General features: G+C 37.0%; 1 protein-coding gene across 1 annotated transcript in view; it reads right to left on the bottom strand.

The window, feature by feature from the left end:
* Window positions 1-15,417: 15,417 nt before the first annotated feature.
* LOC136881078 (apoptosis-resistant E3 ubiquitin protein ligase 1) overlaps window positions 15,418-22,512 on the bottom strand; it is a 413,531-nt gene continuing 406,436 nt past the window's right edge. The window contains exon 16 of the mRNA XM_067153696.2: window positions 15,418-19,931. Coding sequence (XP_067009797.2) covers window positions 19,829-19,931 — 103 coding nt within the window. The 3' untranslated portion in view covers window positions 15,418-19,828. The remainder of the gene's footprint in view (window positions 19,932-22,512) is intronic.

Genomic DNA, 22,512 nt, shown 5'->3' with positions numbered 1-22,512 from the left:
AAGTAATAATAATAATAATCGTATGACCTCAGCTACCGTGTGCAGACATTTCAATTTGACGCCATCTGGCTGTCTGCTCATCAATTTCGATGTTCCGTTTTACTCTAGGCCCACTAGATGGCCGACTGAGTAAACTGAAACTCTCCTGGGCGTCTATGGCTGAGATTTAATTAATTTTGTTGGGTAAACACCAAATGTGTCACCAGAGATCTTTTACATGCCGACATCGTACGACATGGAGTGTCGAATGGACTTTTTTCCGCCCTTCAAAAATCTGACTACCTCTGCCGGGTTTGAACCCGCTATCTTGGGACCTGGAGGCTGACACTCTACCACTGATCCACAGAGGCAGCTAGGATCCAAGTGACTAATATGAACATCCATATTCCATCGCAAAGAGGGGAGAGCCAGTGCGCACCATATGTAGCTCTGAGTCACACGAGGTTCTTCTTTGAATACCCAGACTTCCCTTTCCTGCTGCATAACTCTCTCTGAGATTAGGTTTCCAGAACATTTCTTGAAAACTGCACCAAATAACTGCTTGCAAGAATGCCAAATAGATCAGCGCAGCAAGATGAATTTCATGCAGTTTAAAGAGACAGCCTAAATGACATCTGCATATAGTAGCTAAGGCCACAGAAATATTATTGTTGTTTTTTAAGAGTTTTTTAATAGAGTGACTTTGTTCAAGTCCTTCTGGTTTGCAAGATCTTAGCGACTTTATAACCATCCCCCACTTATCAAGTTCAAACTGTATATCTAATAGGGTAAACTGTACAGTGATGGGCACCGGAACTAAAGGAGTGTAAAATAAGCCTTCTGGCAGCGGTATGCATCCATTATTTGTACCTCTGTGTCAAAAGTACTCTTAGGTATATTCCTATGCAATCTCCATGGTCTGTGGCCACGCATGATTTGTTTGTTAGTGTTGTGGTATCCATGTTGGTTTGGTATTGAATCCTTATCAAATTGTTAAGAAGGAGGTAAGCAAATATGCTTCTATATATTCCTAATCTGCTGTTTAAATATACCGTATTAGCCTAAGTTATAATTACGTTTTGCTATACTTATTGAATTTCTACCATAACTGTGACTGTTTGATGGGCATTCAGTGCCCAGCACTGTAATTTATGAGCCATTGAGCATTACACATTTTTATTTCATCAAAGTTTTCACTATGACCTCAGTGTATACATTTTGACAATATAACACATGTAAAATGGTAATGCATATCAGTGTGATATTGGCACCGTGATTCTCCCTTATTTTTATATTTCGTTAAGTTTATCAAGAGAAATATCCTAAGAGATAATTTAAGCAGATATTATTCCACTAAAGACGTACTTTAAGGGCGTACGGTAAGCAGCATAAATAAGGTTAAGTGAATGCAAAATACGAAATATTTATTTTATTCATAAAAGCTTTCATATAGTTTTTACTTCGATTCCATAGGTTTTTTTGTTTTATTCCAGCTCCAAAATGCCAAATAAAGGAAAGGAGCCCTATAGAAAAGAAAGTCTAATGGCTGCAGTTGCTGAGGTAGGAGACAGAAACTGCAGCAAGAAACTTCTGTGTTCCTAGGTCTACGCTTCAGCGTTACCTTAAAGGACAACCTAAGTTAGCGATGTAAGGAAGGCACTGGCACCGTGCTTTGACACCGGTGCCAGAGACGGAACGGTAGGCATGGTAGGCACGGTGCCACGATTTAAAATGAACCGGTGCCAGTGGCACTGCCATAAAAATAAATCTGTGAAACTTTTACAAGAATAAAAAGGTTTGTGACGTGAATATTGATCTTACAGTATTTATACCGTTAGTAAGGACAAGAATCATCAATCAAGTCTGCTTTTCCATGAGTACATCGAACAGTATGGCGGGCACTGGCGGCTGGCACCGTTACCGAACGAAGCAGTATTGTGTGTGGCCACGTGACTACCTCGTGTCAATAGCACGGCACATACAGGCGAGTGCTTCTCAGATCCGTGCTGGTGTCAGTGGCAGTGCCATGATAGTACTTACTGGTCACCCGTCGTACCAAGTGCTGCCGGACCGTGCCACGCTATGCGTTATTCTCTTCTGTTACCGGTATATTATCGATTGTCTTGAATTCCGTGTCAATGGCAGATAGACGAGTTATATCACTCCAGTGTGAGATATTTGTACAACTTGTATATTGTTCAAATCGACCATAACATGTTTAAAACGGGAGATGCTTCATCGTACCTGGAAGAACCCTTAATAGCTATGCAGGCAGATCCGTTAAAATGGTGCATGGGAAGAAAGCTTCAGTATCCCAACATTTACTATTTAGCTGTCCGGAAGTTGTGTGTTGCAGCAACATCCGTGCCTGCCGAAGGTGTGTTTTCAAAAGCTGGTCAATTCAAAGCGAATAAAGTGAAAAAAAAAGACTTTTCTTGAATGTGAATGGAAAATGTATTTGAGGGTTATTTTGTAGTATTTTGCATGTATAAATTACGGTATGTCTATGTGTAGTTCCTTTTTTTTTCAATACATGAAGTATAAACATTTTTATATGAGGCCAATGAAAAAGTAGTCATCGTGGCACTGACAGTGCCGTGGCACCGTTATTTTGGCACGGTGACGCGCTTGGCACTGGCACTGTGCACACCAATGTCAACAGAGGCACTGGAATTTTCATCACTAACCTAAGTCTATATTTGGTCCCGATCTGATCCTTACCAACAATGAAGTTGAAAGTTTGGTTAACTGGCTAATAGTCTTGAGCAAGAAAGGTTTCCCTAGGCGAAGGGAAGATGTTCAACTCAGTGTGCAGGAATTTCTGAAATCAAACAAAAGGGAAACTCCCTTCAAGGATAACCTACCAGGAATTGTGTCGTACAAAGCTTTCCTTCAGAGACATCCGGTCCTATCAGAAAGAATATCTGAGACTGTAACGGAGGCTACTGCTAATATAAGTGAAGCAGATATTTGGTTTAAAGAGATTGAAACATATTTGAAATCAGAAAATTTATTTGATATACTCCAAGACCCATCAAGAGTGCTTAATGGAGATGAAAGGAACTTTCAACTGTGTCCAAAGAATCACAAAGTCATTGTTCCAAGAGATTCAAAAATGTTTGTGAAGTTTCAATGGGAAATGAAAAGGAAACCTTGACAGTTATGTTCACATTTGGAGCCGATAGTTCAGTCTCTCCTCCAATGATAGTATACAACTACAAAAGACTGCCTAATGAGATTGTACAGTCTGTTCCAGATTCATGGGGCATAGGCTGCAGTAACTCGGGCTGGATGAGATCCGAAATATTCTTCGAATTTGTGGCAAATGTTCTTCATCCCCATTTAGTGAAAACACAAGTGAAATTTCCAGTGATACTCTTTGTGGGTGGTCACAAGAGTCATCTTATATTTCAGCTTTGCAAGCTCTATACTGAACTTCAGATAATTCTTATAGCATTATATCCGAACGCCACAAGAATTCTCCAACCAGCAGACGTTGCTGTATTTCAGCTAGTCAAGAGCGAGTGGAAAAAGGGAGTGCTAAATCGGCATCGTGAACATCCTTCTGAATCTCTCACAAGAAAGGACTTTACTCCAGTGCTGGAAAAGATTGTGAATGAGAGAATAAAGCAGTTTTAGAGTCTGTGGTCATGTTCCATGGAATCCAGACAACACTGACTTCACTAAATGTATTGGAGGAAAGTACAGTGTTACCACTCCAACCGATATTAACAAAAATGTAAATAATTCGGATGAGAAGGACAAATTACTGACATTTCAAAAAATCTTCAGAATTGTTGGAGGGGAGAAAATTAAGCAGTTCAAGAATATTGAAAAGGTAACTGAAGAAGAACAACATAGTGAAGAATTTTTTGTATTGTACAGATTGTACAAGGAATTTTCAGAGAGAAATGATCAAAATTTGGAGTTTGATGGACTGCAAACCAGAGAAACAAATTTGGAAGAAACTACTCAGGAAAAAGATCTATAGAACAAGAACAACCTGTCCTCAGTACAGCTCCTCTACACCCGAACGAATCGCCTCAGCCATGAACACCATCATCAAGCAGTGTGTTGAAGCGTTTGGATGTTAAATCACTGGAGGACTGTCTTGTATGGCCTCAAACACCCACGGAATATTGCCTTACGTGATAACTTCCAAGTAATGGAAAGACATTCATAATGAAAAGGCAGACACGAAAGCAAATGAAGAGAGGAAGAAGGAAGACAGAAAGAGAAAAAGAGAGGAGAAAAGTTCCAAATAAACAAGAATGAAAGAGGAAACAAGAAAAGGAAGGATATTTTGACTGTCATATGAGAGGGCAATGACCCCAAAATGACTGTAGTTACATCTGTAAGAAAGATCTTGCCATTTGAGAATCGCAATGAACAATCTGGTGAGAGGAATCATGATGACGAACACTTGAAAGAGAACACGGAAAGGAGTACCTGATTGTGGACAAGGGAGTACTTCTATGAACATCCTGAGCACAGGCGAAATTAAGATGGGGAGATGTTTCTACAGGGCATCAACAAGTAACATCTTGCTGGAGAGCAAAACTAACTAAATACACTGAAATATTTTCTTCTGGACTTTGTTTCCAGTGTGGCAGCAGCCTTAATACTAAGATACAAGCAGTTTCCTGTTAAATATCAGAAGATATTCCACAAGAAATGTTTTGCATCCAGTAGAAAATGAACTAGAAGATGAGAATATTTTCTTCTGCATAAATTGTTCGGACATAGTAGATTACAGTGAAAGTGATTAAACTTAAGGAGATAATAGGTTTTGTGACTCCTTAGAAGGTATTTTTCTCTGTCTCCATCACTGTGTTTCAAAGTGCCCATCACTGACATTTAATGAATTTCTGAAATGAATATTTTATAAAAGGTCAACAATTAATGCTAAATGTCTACATAACATTCTCATAAAACTAGGAACACTTCACTATTCTCTTGCAATGAATGAAATATGTATCTTCATAATTATTCAGTGTATGTGAAATAAAACTATTCAAGCGCTCTTAAAGTGCTCGTCACTGTATGGTTTACATTGTAAAACAACAGAAACTAGAGTAAATGAAGTATTCCAGAACTGCCAACAACCTCTGAGTAAGAGAATGTGGAGATGTGATGGGAGAAAATACTAGGCTTTTGCAAAGAATGATAAGAATGAGTCTTCTCAAGTTGGCCTGCACAACGTCTGTCACATGTGGTTGTGTTAGTTGTTTAGTCAATTCCAACACTCTGTGACCTCATAGACCAAAGTCTGCCAATGCCTTCTGTCCTGTACTATTTCCCATAGACTTCCTTGATTGAGATCCAGGACTTTCTTGAAGCCATCAATCCATCTCTTCTCCTTTTACCATGAGTCTTCCCCAACAGCGAATCGTGTCTTTCTTATAGTATGACAAACGTAATTTGTCCTGCCAAGGATCATCCTGGGATGATTTCCTGTAATGTCAAGTTATTAGGTCACACTTTATTTTCCACAAAACTCTAAAGTGTCTTCTCCAACACTATAGTTTTAAAGCATCTATTCTTTGACGCTCAGACTTTCTTACTGTCCAGGTTTTGCTTCCGTATATTACAACTGGAAAGACCATAGACCATGCTATACAGATCTTTGTTGTTAAAATTATGTCTCCACTCTTGAAAACACTGTCAAGATTCACCATTGCCTTTCTCCAAGAAGCAAGCATCTTTTAATTTCATAGCTGCAATCAGTGCCATACCTGCAATGTTTCTTCCAGGAAGCAATACATTTAATTGACATGATTTCTGTTTTCTTGACATGCAACATTAGTCCAGTCTTTGTACTTCCATCTTACACCTTTAGCAGGAGGTTCTTTAGCTCTTCTTCACTTTCTGCCATAGGGTGGTGTCATCTACATATTTACACACCTCCCAGCAATTTTAATTCCATTTTTTGTTTCATCTAACTTATCATTCTTCATAATATACTCTGCATAGAAGTTTAATAAATAGGGCAATAATATGCAGCCTTATCATATGCCTATCTCAAAGGCAAATAAGATGATCTGATATTCCCATGTTTTTCAGTACTTGCTACAGTTTTTGAGGTCGACACAGTAAAACGCTTTAGTATAGTCAATAAACCACAGGCATAGGTCTCTGTGGAATTCTCTTGCGTTTTCCATAATCCAGTGAATGTTAGTAATTTGATCCTCTGCCTTATATGGAAACTAGCTTACTCTTCAGGTAGTTCTCAGTCTATACACTGTTGAAGCCTATTTTGCAAGATCTTGAGCATAAGTTTGCTAGCATGCGAGATCAGTCCAATTGTTCAGTACTCTGAACATTCTTTAGCACAGCCCGTTTTTGGAATTGAGATGAACACTGAGTTTTTGCAATCTTTTGGCCATGACTGGGTTCTCCATATTTGTTGACAGCATTCCCTCCTAGTATTTTGAACAATTCTGCTGGGATTCCATCAAATCTGCTTGCCTTGTTGTTTGCAATACTTTCTAGGGTCCTTTTTTTTTTTTTTCACTTTCTACAATATCTGGCTCAGAATCCTCAGCTTCATTCAAGAAGGTATTCTTGTATCTTTTAGCTAGTTTCTGAAACTCTGCATTTAATTTAGACAGTTATAGTGCACTTTAAATAATAAACAGTATTTGGGACATCAGAAGAAGTAAATCGTAAGGTTGGAACATTACAAGTACAAATATTATCTAGTTTGTACAGTCTGAAATCTCCATTTTGAAAGAAAAATAAAAGGAAAGAAGCTGGACAAGTTCAGGAAAATGTCACACGAGTGTTAGAAACGCAAGAATACAAAAAAAGATTTGTTAAAAGATAACACATGCTATTTGCTTCCACAAGCATACAAAATAAATTGAATTGGAAGAAAGATGGAGTAGTGGGTCTTTTCATACATCCACTTTGAGAATGGGCAATGGATGTGAATGTGCAAAGGGTGGAAACCTAAACACTGTAATTTTAAGATGTGCTACATGGTGAACTTGATAGCAGCTGCTTTCTGCTCTGGACTAGCAAAATTGATCACATTATACAAGAACTGGGCAAGTAAACATTCCTAACAGAGAATAAAATTCATTCCAAGCAAACCAATGCAATCTCGGATCATCAAACCATCTATTTCAACTGAAAATCAATTACTCAAGGAAGAGAACTGCACTGCAAGACATCTGGGCATGAACTGGATTTTATTCTAAACTCATTTGTAAAATTATGGCAAATGTGTCCAACATTTATTCCAATTCTACTGTTCATGCTAATTATGTTCTATCTTAGAAAATTTAATTAACTGCTAATTCTTCTTTCCTTACAACCAAATTATGGGCTTTATCAATTATATGTACAAAAATGAATAAAAGATCAAGAGATTTAAATAAATCATTGAAGCATTGAAAATAAATCAGGATGTGAATGGATAGAATTCAAATACATTGCTACAAGAACCCTATATGAAAGTTGTTAAAAAACGCATACACATTATGATTGACACAAAATTGTGTAATATGCACAAAAAGAATTAAGTACTAGAGGTATCATTTCACTTCCCAATCCTCATTAAATGCTCCTGCAATGATATGGTTCTCTGGGTAGCCATCTTTGCTCCATATTAATTTGAATACAGCACCAATCTGTACCTAGGGTCCTTTCCTACTTCAAGTAGGCCTACCACAGCCCTTTCATTGACAACAGCTAACACACAGTATATATAAATCAATCAGACTGTGATAGCTGGAGGAGTATATTATTTGGCTCACAGAACATCAATGGGGCAACGGAGTTGTAATATTATCTGGTGGAGAGAGATCTTTTGTACACGTCAAACCATTGTACCTTCTGGAGTTGCAATGGAAACCAATATTCAACCTTGATGATTCTGAATCAGAAATATTTATACGTACCAGCTACATCAGTCTCATGCAAACAGACTTGCTTATTAATAAGGAACAAAGCAGGCTACATGATAAAATAGGGAGGAAATCATACTTTTGATAATGAAGTGTGATGTTTAAATGAAAGTGCCTGTTTTAAATTACAAACCTGTAAATGCACCATAATGTAGCATTTAGATTAGTATTGTTCAGAGTGTAAAATGTGTATGTAAGATACACTGTAAATAGATTTTCAAAAGCTCCACACAGCTTAGCACAATAGCATGATCATTTCGAGAAGCTTGTAGGAATCTCGAGCTTTGTGAAGTCAGTCTGATGCTGCGAGCAGAAATTTAGCCTATCCCTGGTGCCCACTTTGTTGATAAAATGGCCAGTATAGATAACCCTGAGCGTGATCCTGCTCTGAAATTAAATTAAGAATGGGCTTGAGCATTTGGAATGGAGATAATTAAGGAGGTACAGTGTACAGTATGGTTTTCCATGGTTTCCCATTTTCACCCCAAGCAAATGCTAGGGCTGTACCTTAATTAAGGCCACAGCCGACTCTTTCCAACTCCTAGGCCTTTCCTATCTCATTGTCGCTGTAAGACCTATCTGTGCCGGTGCGATGTAAAAAAAAAAAAAAAAAAATACAACTGAACTGTGGTCATAATGGTGGGCTATTGTGCTAAATCACACATGGGTTCAGGAACTGCAAGTAGTTCTTGACCTTCATATGAACTACCAGATATGGAACTATGGAAGCTCAGTGTTCATTCATCATTCCTAATTTTTTCGTAAACGTGAATAACATTCAGAGGTGGACAGTCGCGCAGTTTCAGTTGGAAAGCTGTCTTGGCAAATTAAAGCCAACAAAATAAGCGTCGAATGCTACAGATGTACTGTAACACTTTCACAAAATTAAATTTATTTGCAGCTAAAATTGTGGTTATGTTAGCTTTGACTTATTTGTGTAAACTGCTGTTTTCACAAATTTAACTTTGCTGAGTAAAAATATAAATGCCATTTGACCGACGAACATGTGTTGTTACAGCTGAAAATAGTTTTAACTAAAAAACACTGACTGGAGTGAAATAATTCAAAATGTAAAAGAAATGTAATTTAAAGTAAAATCTTGTAATTTATTGTGTGTTCAGTACAGTCTAGAGTATATATAAACTGTAATAAGTATTTGTCTAAGAATGAGCAATCATTTCTGCAATTGCTCATTTGTGCCACCATCAACTGGTTCACTCCAGACTACGTGGTGTTTGTATGCTTTGTGAGCAGTTGCCAGATGGTTCAGGGTTTGCCCCTCTGTGTGCTAAATACACAAGGCCAAGGGACCACGAGGCTGGATGGGGTTAAACATCTCCACCATAGAATGACTTCTTCCCTTCATGAATGTGGAGTGTGGAATGACAGCAGACAAGTGAACAAGTAGTCGTGTCATTCCAGGTGGCAGATTCCCTATCAATTGTTTATACTGTGTTTCAAAAATACCTAAGAGTTGCAGCAGCACTTGCTGTACTGTATCGAGAGAAGTATGTTAAAATGGCACATATGCGCAAACGACTAAGATAAAATGAAAAATTGAAATTGTCAATGTGTAAACAAAAGAGAAACAGGTTTACTTCAAACCATCAGGATCCATCCAAGATCAAATAAGGGAACTTTTTGTAAAATATTGATAATATAATTATAAAGTAATGGGGAAAACTGAAGTTCAGTGGTTAAAAAAAAATTACAATTAGAATAAGTTCAAACTTTTTATAATGTATCATATCAGTATTCCTGTAGAACACTTTCTTGTTAAAAACTAATTTTTATAGCATTCTGAGCTTTTTTCTTAATAGTGGGCATTTCTTAATAGAGAACTCTTTTACATTCTCCATTGGTGTCCTTTATAGGAAAGTTCTATGGTATATAGAACAAATCCAGGAACTGAAAATCACTGGTCGAGAAAAAAAAATTCAGTTTCCCTGAGGAAATTAAGATTAATGAATAATTTCAGTAGTTGATACCAGAAATGTTTGAAACCAGTTCCAACAACTCCTCTCTAGTTGTAGTTAGGTAAAGCGCAGACTTTTGTTGCACAGGAAACTCATGATCATATAAGATAAAGCTGTTAAATAGCAAATATGTACAAATGTGATTCACTTGGTAATAGCAGACAAAACTGGCAGGATAGGATTCTTTCAAACATTTTGATGAGATACATGAACCATTGACTGCACTCTCGTACTTTACTGGAGTCTTGTCTCTGTAGAATATCACCAAAGTACAAATTGAAGATATCTGTTCTCCAAGTAATTCTCTTCATGCATATTATCACTAAACAAGAAGTTAATTATTATTTAATTCCATTTTTATTACAATATTGAACATCCGAGTATCTATGGTCCCTATTCAAAAACCTATGCCATGACTAGAAGTAATGTTTTTACTTTCGTCTCGCAGACAAGGTCTCCGAGGCTAGTTGCAAAGTATAGTGGAATGTACAATAAATATTTTCTTCATATGCAATGCAAGTATACAATAACTAGACGAGGCTACACAGGGTAAATGCAGCAATATTCTTTCATTTTAAATAAATAATAACTATTTATTAGGCATGGACCGATACTGATGCTACATATTACAAGCTCTGTTCCTTATCAGTTCCTCAATTTCATTGTTCATACTGTTTTCTTTCTTCAATTCATCTAAACCAATTGCATTTTCACCTAGTGGATCCATTTGTAATTCAGTATCAGCGTTAATGAACTGTTTGAAATTTAACCGATTGCCTTAATTCACACAGCAAAGTCCCACCCAGAATACTTCACATTCAATGGATCTCAGTTTTCAATAATACAATTTTTGATGGTAATCATTCTGTACCAATTTTGGAGAGTTTGTGGCACTCCAAACGACATCCATTTGTTAACGTTTTCAATGTCTCACACTCCTTGACATTTAATAATTCATAAGTACTCCATGTATTTAAATAAATCAGACATTAGCTCTGGACTTCATGTAAAGTCTAAGAAACTAAAGGTCATGAATGGATGTAATACTATAGTCTTCCAATTTCCTACTTTTAAATTTCATTTTTTATTTGCTTTAAATACTTCTAATTTGAATAACAACTTGTTATAAAGTGTTTTATGCAGTGATTGAACTATGTCAATGTACATCAATGTACAATGTATTAACATTGAATTATTTATAATGTTGACGCAAAGAATCAAATACAGCAACAATTATGTCACCATTTCACTACCTAACGATGGAGCACAGTCTCTGAAAGGCATAGTGGAGTAAATAATTATGTAAATCTTGTAACTGGTAACAGTTTTTATTATTTCATAAAATGATCAAGAAGCCCTTACAACAGGACAAAACATTTATGCATAAGTGATATGAAATAAAAACGACTGGTATTTATCATATGGATTTTAGTGCTAGGAGTGTCCAAGGACATGTTTGGCTTGCCTATGAGCTAGCTGCGCATCTGGGTGTGAGATGACGATAATAATGAGGTAGGGAGAGGGTGAAATCCGGAGTCGGCACATAGCCTAACACTAAGGGGTCTATTCAAGACTTAATGTCTCCATATGATGGACGAATCGCCATCAACAGCATCTTATTCCCTCCCTTCATATGAACATTGCAGAGAGTTTTAGAATCAAATCCAGGCTTTTGGCATGTAATCCAATGGTTAGAAATTGTATACCACCAACTCCCCTAGCCGCCGACCAATATTCTGATAGTAAATTTTTTCCCACCAACAAGGTTCATGGTGTTAGACCTTAAAGATCATGGCTACCAGGCAGGCTGTTAAATAGTTATTGACCGGCAGCTTAATACTGACTTTTGTTGAAGAGTGATGTCAATACGACTTCCGTTTTATTTTATTATGAGAGGGTTGTCAAACTAAGGCATGGAAAAGGCAAGAAAGTAACTTAATAAAGTAGTTTAGAGGCTTACTTTGGGAATGCCATGGAAGGGACAAACAGGATTATTTAACGGGCATGAATAATAATGTTATTGGCTTTACGTCCCACTAACTACTTTTACAGTTTTTGGAGACACCAAGGTGCCGCAGGAATTCTTTTATGTGCCAGTAAATTTACCAACACAAGGCTGACGAATTTGAGCACCCTCAAATATCACCGGACTGAGCCAGGATCAAACCTGCCAAGTTGGGGTCAGAAGGCCAGCACCTCAGCCATCTAAGCCATTCAGCTTAGCTGATGGGCATGATAGCCAAGTAACTCCATCACTGACTTTTTACCAGGTTTAATATTAATAATAATTGGCTTTACGTCCCACTAACTACTTTTATGGTTCGTAGATGCTGATGTATGGGAATTTAGTCCCACAGGAGCTCTTTTAGGCCATTAAATCTACCAACATGGGCTGACGTATTTGAGCACCCTCAAATATCACCGGACTGAGCCAGGATCGATCCTGCCAAGATGGGGTCAGAAGGCCAGCACCTCAACTGTCTGAGCCACTCAGTCAGGCAATAATAATACTGGCTTTATATTTCACTATGTATTTTTTTTTTCCAATTTGCTTTACGCTGCACCCAACATATATAGGTGTTCTGGTGACGATGGGATAGGGAAGGCCTAGGAGTGGGAAGTAAGCAGCCATGGCCTTAGTTAAGATACAGCTCCAGCATTTGCCTGGTGTGAAAATGGGAAACCACGGGAAACCATCTTCAGGGTTGCTGAGAGTGGGGTTCGAACCCACTATCTCCCGAATGCAAGCTCACAGCTGCACGCCCCCTAACCGCACGGCTACTTACTCGGATGTGGGGATGTATTTGAGCTAGAGATATGCATGAGCTTGGACTTGATAAAAAGACTAATTCATGGCATTTTTTCAATTTGCAAATCATAATTAATTTTAACAACATATTACAATAAACAGCGAGTACATACTTTTTTTTTTCTTATTCCAACGCTTGTCCTGTTTCTCTACAGGGTCGGGTATGAGGTGAGATGAACCTGTCCTGGCAGGACTTTATGACCGGATGCCCTTGTGACGTCAACCTCATCAGAGGAGTTAATGAGACGAAATCAATGACGTGACATATGACAGTAGGAAGGGAGAGGGTGAAACCCAGCGCCGGCACATGGCCTACTCCTGTCGAATAGCACCAAGGAGTCTGCTCAAGGCTCAACGTCTCCATCTGACGGACAAATCGCCAGGAACAGCGTCATATGCCCTCACTCGATACGAGCACTTTGGAGGCTTTTGGGACGCAATCCAGTGATTAGAAATTGTATACCCCTACCCTGCTGGCCAACATTGTGATGGTGAAAATTTTTCGACCAACAAGACTGGAACCGGGTAATTATAGTGTCAGACTGTTTAGACTTCAATGCCTTAACGATCATAGCCACCAGGCGGGCTGGTAAGTACAAACTCCAATCAAAATTATATTACTGTTTGCTTCGTTTTTAAACGTGTTCATATGCACATTCGTGGCTATAATTTAATAATAATAATAATAATAATAATAATAATAATAATAATAATAATAATAATAATAATAATAATAATAATAATAATAATAATAATAATCTCTACATTTCCAACGGCTAAATAATTTTATTTAAATCATATTCAATATAAAAATTTTGGACTAACAGAGCAGGCCAGGAGGTAAACTATAACCTATGTTCTGGTTGGATTCAGTTCAGATTGGGCCAGGCTTAAGAATCTTAATAATGTTATTTGTTTTATGTCCCACTAACTGCTCTTTTATGGTTTTCGGAGACGCCGAGGTGCCGGAATTTAGTCCCGCAGGAGTTCTTTTACGTGCCAGTAAATTTACCGACACGAGGCTGACGTATTTGAGCACCTTCAAATACCACCGGACTGAGCCAGGATAGAACCTGCCATGTTGGAGTCAGAAGGCCAGCGCCTCAAGCGTCTGAGCCACTCAGCCCAGCTTAAGAATCTTGGCCCATGCAGACCTCTAATTTGAGCATCTTCAAACACCACTGGACTAAGTAGGGTTTGAATCTACCAACTTAGGTTCATAAGGCCAGTGTTTCTACTATCTGAGATACTGACCCAGCTGACTATGGCTTGAATTCCAGTCAGTATATGTGGTATTTTCAAAATGAAAAAAGTATCAATCCCATCCATGTGAAACTGGAGGTCATGTGGCTATGATCACATTTTTATTTCCCCTCACATAAGTTTAGTGTTTAGGATTCCTCTCAGACAGTGAATACGGGTATAATTGCAAGTCATTATCTGCCCACATCTTCTCTAATATGTGACAAACGCATGAATTTCCTACAGTGATGATGAAAGATCTTGTAATAAACAACATTAATAATTTTTTACTGAAACAACTTAAGTATGTTGTTAGGGGTTTTTAAAGTCATTCCTTGTTTTATAAGTCCTATAGATTTATTAAAAATAGAAGTTATAAAACTAAAATATGGTTAAAAACAAACTGTAAAATAAATGTTGGAATTTATGTGTGTTTAATTTGTAAGAAAATACAATTCATTATGAACATGTTTTATATCCAGAGATACTTCACTTGTTTTTGAATCTTTGTTAGGTTCACTCATTTATTATTTTTGTTTTTCATGTAAAAATTACTTTTGTGGACATGTGCCCCTTTCTAAGTGACAAATTAATGTATTTGTTTATTTTTTACTGTTATTTTTCTATTTCTGTTTTAGAAAAAGAGGTACTGTAATTTACATTGTTTTAGTATTAATACCATAACCATTGTTATATTTAATATTATTACCCATTAAAGAACGTCAGAAATGTAATATAATATAATAATAATAATAATACACTGTTTAACCTCCTGATCCCATTGTGAGACAGTATGGCCACTGTCTCCAGAATGAGTGATCGTAGCAACTTAAAATATTATTTGCAAAAATGTTCAAAACTCACAGCTGAAACCATCCAGCTTAAAGTTCTCGAGATGTCAAATGGCTGGAACTAAAACCATCCAGCTTTAGTTCTTGAAGTGTCAAATAGCCATAAATTTCGTGCATACTTAAGATTCCTTTGTAGATGTGGATGAAAACATTGCCTGACCTGACCCAAAATATTAACCTGTGTACATTAAATTGTGTTTTCACCTTTAAGGAACAGTCAGTAAGGGCACAAAAGAATTTGTACAAATTCAGTGAAAGTGTCACTGTAATTCGTCAGGAAATTCCTGAGATATTATAGTTTGACTGTTAGTTTATCTTTAGTCGAAGGGCACATGTGGAACGCTAACTTCCTCATCACAGTGTGCACTAGGCTCGAGACTCGCTCTCAACAAGCCACGATGAACAAATAACGACGTTACGGAATGAATGGACTTCTCCCATTATTTTTCAACCTCTTAAGACTGTAAATGTACTTTTAATAGAGCTAATCTTATGTACATACCAAACAGTATGTTGTAATTTTACTAGCTTCCTCAAGTTCAGCCATTGTAAGTACCACAATAGTAGATCAAGGAGCAACAGCAACTATAATAGATCATTGGTATTTAAACAGAACATTCACAACTGTATTTATATTTTGAAATTGATATGACTATTTAATCAATTCAAGCCAATTTATATGCTTTGCCTCGTGAATTTTATTTATGTCTAATGGATGTAAAATTGCATACAGAAAAAACAAAATCACTGAACATGTAGGAATTTAAAAAAAGTTCAACACTTGCTAATTTTAAATATTATAATACCAGTACTGATAAGGAAACTCCATGAAAAGGAATCAATAAACTTCTGTATCGGTCCATTCCTACTTGTTATTTATTTCTGACCAGCAGAAACATCATTTAGGCTCAAATACCATATGACAGAGTTGAATAACCCCTCAGAAAAAGGCCACAAGAAGATAGGGGATGAAACATCTGTCTCTCCAGGACTGTAAAGGGAAGGAGCAGGTCTCCTTGATCTGTAGGTGAAAGCGCATTATTTCCCTTAAGTAATCTCCAACGCAGATGGATAAATCATACTGTAATGTGCTTTGTTCAAGAAATTTCATTTTAAAACAAGTGTTGCTTATAACTTAAATTAAATATGATACTGTCTACAGAGTGTGAATGATACATACTTGTTACAGAAAGAAAGAACTTCAACAGTTTTTCAGCTGATGATCGAAATAACAGATGGGAGGAACGAAACATTCTTCTCATAGCTGTTGAAAAATTTTCACCCACTGAAAATTATTATTCTCTTTTACACACAGCCCTCTGAAATTTCAACTTTAGAAGAGCGTGAAGGAATGTTTTATGCAAACAAATGAATAACAGCACTGTCAAATAGCCATAAATTTGCTGCACATTTAAAATTATTGTGCCTGACTTGTCCTAAAACATTAATCTGTATTCATCTCTTGTGTGCATTATATCGTGTTTTCATTGTTTGTACATCTGTTCATTATGAAACCCTAATTACTTTCAGCTTTCTTTATATTGACAGCTATATTAAACACTTTTTCTCTACCACAGTTTTGTAATCAACCATATCATTTCAAGAAATAAACGTTCAGCTTATATAGTATGTGTTAATGGGATGTTAAGAGCAGAACAAAAAAAATGGCCAACCAGGCACCAATCTTTCATTGCATCCAATGTCCTGTTAAAGCTACAATAGTCTAAGTCATCCTTTTTCTGCTGGGGGGGATCTACTGTAAGTTACAGGTCTGGCACTACAGCCAGCACAACTACAGAGTGCTGTGGGCCATTTGGATTGAGTACAATGCGACTGTGAAAGCTAAATATCCAGGATATCATCATCATCTAATGTTGGTTATAGATATTTGAAACTTCCTACAACAATGCACCAAGACATTTGTCTAGTTGAGAATCTCAACATACATTACATCCCGGTCCTCCTCTTGCGAACACTGAATGAAGAGGGCTGGTGAGCAAAAATAATTTACAGTCTGGTTTTTCAGTATCTTTGTATCAAGTCATTTTTGCCGTGCTTTACGAGACAGACATGCAAGTAAAACAAATAACCTACCATTGTACTTTATTCTTCTGATACAAAATTAAAACAAAATATTAGGAATCGAAATCATTAAAATATTAGGAACTTTAAAATACATGAACATGATAAAGGGAGGATTACACAATATAATATATAATGATATGAGACAAATGAGCATTCGAAAGAAATTAAGGAAGCAAACATTTGGTCTACATGATCGATTCCTACTCTCTCTGTCTTGGTAACTTTTGTGTTCCTTGCACTTGTAACATTCACACCCTGTCCACAGATAATACTGCACACGTAAGGACAATTATTCAGTATATCAAATACCACCAACAGCAGAAGGCCTAAGGTTTCTTTGAAAAACAAGAAAATTATGTTCACATATTTGCATTAATTTCCAACTATTTTCAATAAATAGTAAATCAAACTTTGTTATTTCACTCATGGAATACAAGCATTTACTATTATCTGTCTATCTTAACTCTCGATATAACTATTATTATGTATAAAGATTTATTGGTCATCCTAATATTTTTCTAACTTCAAAGTAAACTTTTCAAACAAACAGATTTAAATTTTGTAATATTTTACATGAAGTAACTAAATGATTTCTTTTTATTTTATCTTATCTAATATTTTTACATTATTAACCTGATATCCTAGAGTTTTATTTATATTGTTGCATACACACAAATTTAACACGTTCCGTGTGGTTTGAAACACCATGTATTCTGATTAAGAAATACTTTTATCTGTTGATACTAACATTGAAAAATACAGAATGTGGGACAAATAACTTTGTTCTTAATATACCTTCCACCGAGCTCGATAGCTGCAATCGCTTAGTGCGGCCAGTATCCAGTATTCGGGAGATAGTGGGTTCAAACCACACTGTCAGCAGCCCTGAAGATGGTTTTCCGTGTTTTCCCATTTTCACCCCAGGCAAATGCTGGGGCTGTACCTTAATTAACGCCATGGCCCCTTCCTTCCCACTCCTAGCCCTTCCCTGTCCCATCGTCGCCATAAGACCTATCTGTGTCGGTGCGACGTAAAGCAACTAGCAAAAAAAAAACAACATATATATACCTTCCTCAAATCTAATGGCACCCTCTTGTTCTTGGTGATGTAGAGGAATGAGATATTAAGTTTTATTTGATCTCTTCTCCAGTGACAAAAACAGTTTTGCATTTTAATTGGATGTTTGTAATTCACTATCCTACATGCCAGAACTGATTGTTTCTGGTCGTTCTGCATTCTAATTCTTATATTGCTCAAATTTCTTATTGTTTACAGCACATGGCATCAGCTATATTTTTACTTTGATATACCTAATATCATTGTTGAATACTGAGAGCAGCACCATTTAACTGTATCTTGTAGATTCAGTTTAATATTGCTTGAGGGTAAAGTCAGCAAATATTTTTCCATACTTTTATTTTCTACAGTATCAGGCGAGTTGGCCATGCAGTTAGGGGTATGCAGCTGTGAGCTTGCCTCTGGGAGATAATGGGTTCAAGCCCCACTGTCGGCAGCCCTGAACATGATTTTCCGTGGTTTCCCATTTTCACACCAGGCAAATGCTGGGGCTGTACCTTAATTAGGGCCACGGCTGCTTCCTTCCCAGTCCTAGGCCTTTCCTATTCCATCGTTACCGTAAGACCTATCTGAGTCGGTGCGACATAAAAAATTTGTAAAAAAATAAATATTCTACAGTAGATACTGATGTACCCAAATAACTTAGAATCTTCAGCAAATCACTCTTAAGTTGATATTTACAAGCATGCTCATTTCTGTTAGTTAAATATAACTTTATTACACAGAGCAACTAATTTAAGATTTCTCTCTCACAGCTATCTGCCATGGGATTATTTGCCTGCCATCTGGTTTGTGCCTGAACTTCATCAGATTTAAAGCTGTTGACAGAAGGATTACAGCTGTGGTATTCCCAGTTTTTTAGTTTTCTAGCAGCTACTGGACGTTAAAGACGTGTTGTACTGTTTATGGTTAGGTAAACTCTTGCACAGAGAGTATTTCTGGTTGACTATTATTTTAGAAAGAAGAAAAAGTCAGTTAAATATAGCTTTCTCAAGTTTGACAATTAGTTCCCTGGTTCATCTGTACAATCAAGACAAAACATGAATCAATACATAAAGTAGAAGTCCACTATAGCGAGTACGGTATATAACAAGAACCCCGTTTTAGCGACAATTTTTTGCTGTCCATTCAATATTCCCTTCAAGAGTTTGATGATGATCAAATTTATTAGTCAAGGCATATGGCCAGCTCATTCGCCCGACTTAGCACTTGTGTCAGTCATTTCTATTGAGAAATCTTACAGGAATAATCCTTAAACTGCAAAGAGTGTTCTGTACTCTTATTACCAAATGTGAAGTTTGCATCAGAGCTCAAGAAGATCACTTTGCACATCTTTTGTAAACATCTGGCAAGTTCAGTTTTCTTTCTTTCTTTGTTCTGAATATAAGCTTATTAGTGCTTGTCGCTTTGCTATGTGCCAGGTACTGCTCGCTCTCTCATTTAAATGCTTCTCTCTTTCTCTGCAGTCGACAAAGAACTTATAATATCAGGACACTGTTTGAAGATAAAGCCACTGAAATCTTTATTCTGCTGTAAGCAATCCCACAAATATATATGCTATTTTCGAGTTACCATTAATTAAATACATCATTGGGCCACCAGGGCCTACACGGGGAAATCAAACCATCAATATTCACTGCAGCTGGGAACGTGTTAATTGCAATGCAACCCAATTTGTTTACAAAAATTGAATATCTATATTCTAATAATTATTGCTTCACAACTAAATATGAAACCTCCGCCAGACTTGCTATGGTTATGAGTAAAACAAAGATGTTCAAAATCAGTCATAGAACAAAATGAAGCACTATTTATTGCTGAACAAAACGAGAACCAAACTTTGTATCAGTCTTCCTTACACAGTCATATCAAACAGTCAGTGCAGACTGTTAGCACGCTTCAGATCATTCCAAAACCTTCTGTGCCTTCACTTATTGCGAGGAGTAGAGCCTTCTCAAACTGTTCGTAACTTTCGTAATCAGGTAGACATAACTGGTTAAAGCTGAAACAAAAGGAAATCAATATTAGAAGAGAACTTTTGCAACAAAATAACAATATACAGTACTGTACAACTTTCCATACAACACATGGTAGCAAGGAGTCCATTGGATTTGAAATTAATTAATTTGTCTTTATATCAGATGTTCAGCACAATGTCCAAGTACTGTATTCAGTACTGTGGTGTATGTGGTACCAGTTCCTTCTACACTTTCAAATGAAATGTCTCTTTTGTAAATAATATTACCTTATTTCCACAAGTTATTATACAAACTTGTGTGATGTGATGGTGAGGGAATTACACTCTGCACTGCTTTACTTCTAAACTGACGTTTTGGCTCTGTCTGGTGGTTATGTGCTGAAACGTAGACATCCCACCGATCCCAAGCTGCCATTTAAATTGACTATTATTGGCAGAGTGCGATCTCAAAACCTAGTTGCCAATTCTAATATTTACATTCACCACGTGGTTAACCTATCTTGCTCAGTGTGTATGGTATTCGGTATGGTTCACAATCTTTTTCATTTTTCTTCAGTAATTAGTGTTTTCCATATTGGTCTTTATCTCTCTACTACAGTACTGTATAGTGTAGCTTACAGTTTAGCATAGCATAAGTTAGTACAATACAGGTTTAATTGCTGAGATCAGTGGAGCGTTCCCTTTGTAGATCATAACCTCCTTCCTGTGCCAGCCATTAGTGGTGAGTGACATGTTATTTCCTCATTCTCTTTTACTCTTAATAATGTATTATCTTTTTTAGTTTCAAATGTTGTTAGTAAGTGTAGCTTTTGTGAATTTGTTTTCAATCCCAATTTATTTCCTTTCTGAGTATGGTATTACATTTGACAAGGTCTGTTTACTGTGGTCATATTGCTGTTGTCACAGCAGTGGCACGCTGGTAACAGAGGTAAGGCGATGCTTTTTTTTTGCAAAACATTAATTTAGAAGTAAAGCTGTAGGGAGTTATATCTCCACTGTTGGTCAAGGCAAGTCTTTAACAGTCCTAACACATCCAGAATAAGAATTATTTCACAAATGACAGTTTACACCTAAAAATTAATTAACTATTATGAGCAAAAACTGGTATAACTATAGATACAATAGTACTGAGTGACATGGCCACATTGTGAGCTTGCCTTCAGGAGATAATGGGTTCAAATCTCACTGTTGGCAGCCCAGAAGATGGTTTCTAGTGGTTTCCCATTTTCACTACACCTAATTAAGCCCACGGATGCTTCTTTCCCACTCCTAACCCTTTTCTACCCATTGTCACCATAAAACATACATACATCTTCATTATAAACTGTTATGTCTTTCAGTGTTCAGTCTGCAATCCTCTGTGAATTAACTAAACACCTCCGCAATTCTCTGTTTATAACTACCTCTGTGGCTTTGTTTAGTTCCATACCTCTTATTTTTAAATCATTAGAATGATTGTTATCTTGGTCTTCCTCTACTTCTCTTACCCTCTATGTCCTGGGTACCCTATCTTCCATTTGCTTCACATGGCCCCACCATTGAAGCCAGATTATGGATACAACTTCATTCCTAACTTAGCCTGTATCTGCTCATTCCGAGTACTCTCCTGCCATATTTCCCACCTGTTTGTATCAGCAATCATTCTCGCCATTTTCATGTCTGTTACTTCTAACTTATGAATAATATATTCTGATTCTACCCAGGTTTCACTCCCGTACAGCAAAGTTGGTCTGAAAACAGGCCAGACTGGGAGCAGACTTCTTTTTTACAGGATACTGTTGATCGCAACTGCGAGCTCACTGCATTAGCATTACTGCTCCTTATTTCTATCTCACTTACTATACTACTATCCTGTAACCTACGAAACATAAACATAACAGTCTATTCCTCTCATAACATTTTCAATTACCTGGGGCATACTGAAAATCTGACCTTGATAGTCCCTCTGTGATCTGAAACCACATTGGTTTTCACTAACTTACTGTCAACCACTGATCGCACCCTCCCTTCCAAAACTGCCAGTGAACATCTTGCCTGGTATACTGGTCAATGAAATACCTTGATAGTTGTCACAATCTTTCCTATTCCCTTTGTTATATTAGGTGCAATTACTGCTGCCGTCGAATCAGATAGTACTTTACTAACATTCTATGTTAATCTTATTATTATTATTCTGTGAAGCCATTTCATCTCTGCCTTCTGACTATATTTCACTGTCTTTTGAGTTGATGCTACTTGGAAGTCATGTACATCAACTTCGAAGGCCATTGTTGTAAGCTTTTTAGACGAGGGCTGCTACTTACTATTAGATAGTCCCTCAATTGTTCTCATGTAGATTGAGTGGACCATAAACCAGCTCTCAGAGGTGGTCGTGGTGATTATTGTTTTAAGAGAAAGTACAACTGGGCAACCATCCTCTATATAACACTAATCTGAGAGAAAAATGAAAGGGATCTGACACTTCGATAAGTGAAGGCATGGGACAAAGAAAGACGAGCCAAGAAGGTCATGAAAATGAAAGATTCCCTAGGCCTTGAGTGCTCTAATACAGTTGGGGTCGAAAAAGAACAAGAGTTGACCAGGGGAGGTCTGATAAGATAGTTGA

The sequence above is a fragment of the Anabrus simplex genome, chromosome 9 (genome assembly GCF_040414725.1).
Source record: "Anabrus simplex isolate iqAnaSimp1 chromosome 9, ASM4041472v1, whole genome shotgun sequence".
Taxonomy (NCBI): Eukaryota; Metazoa; Arthropoda; class Insecta; order Orthoptera; family Tettigoniidae; genus Anabrus; species Anabrus simplex.
Note: the sequence above shows the minus strand (reverse complement) of the source record. Positions and strands in the feature narration are given on the sequence as shown.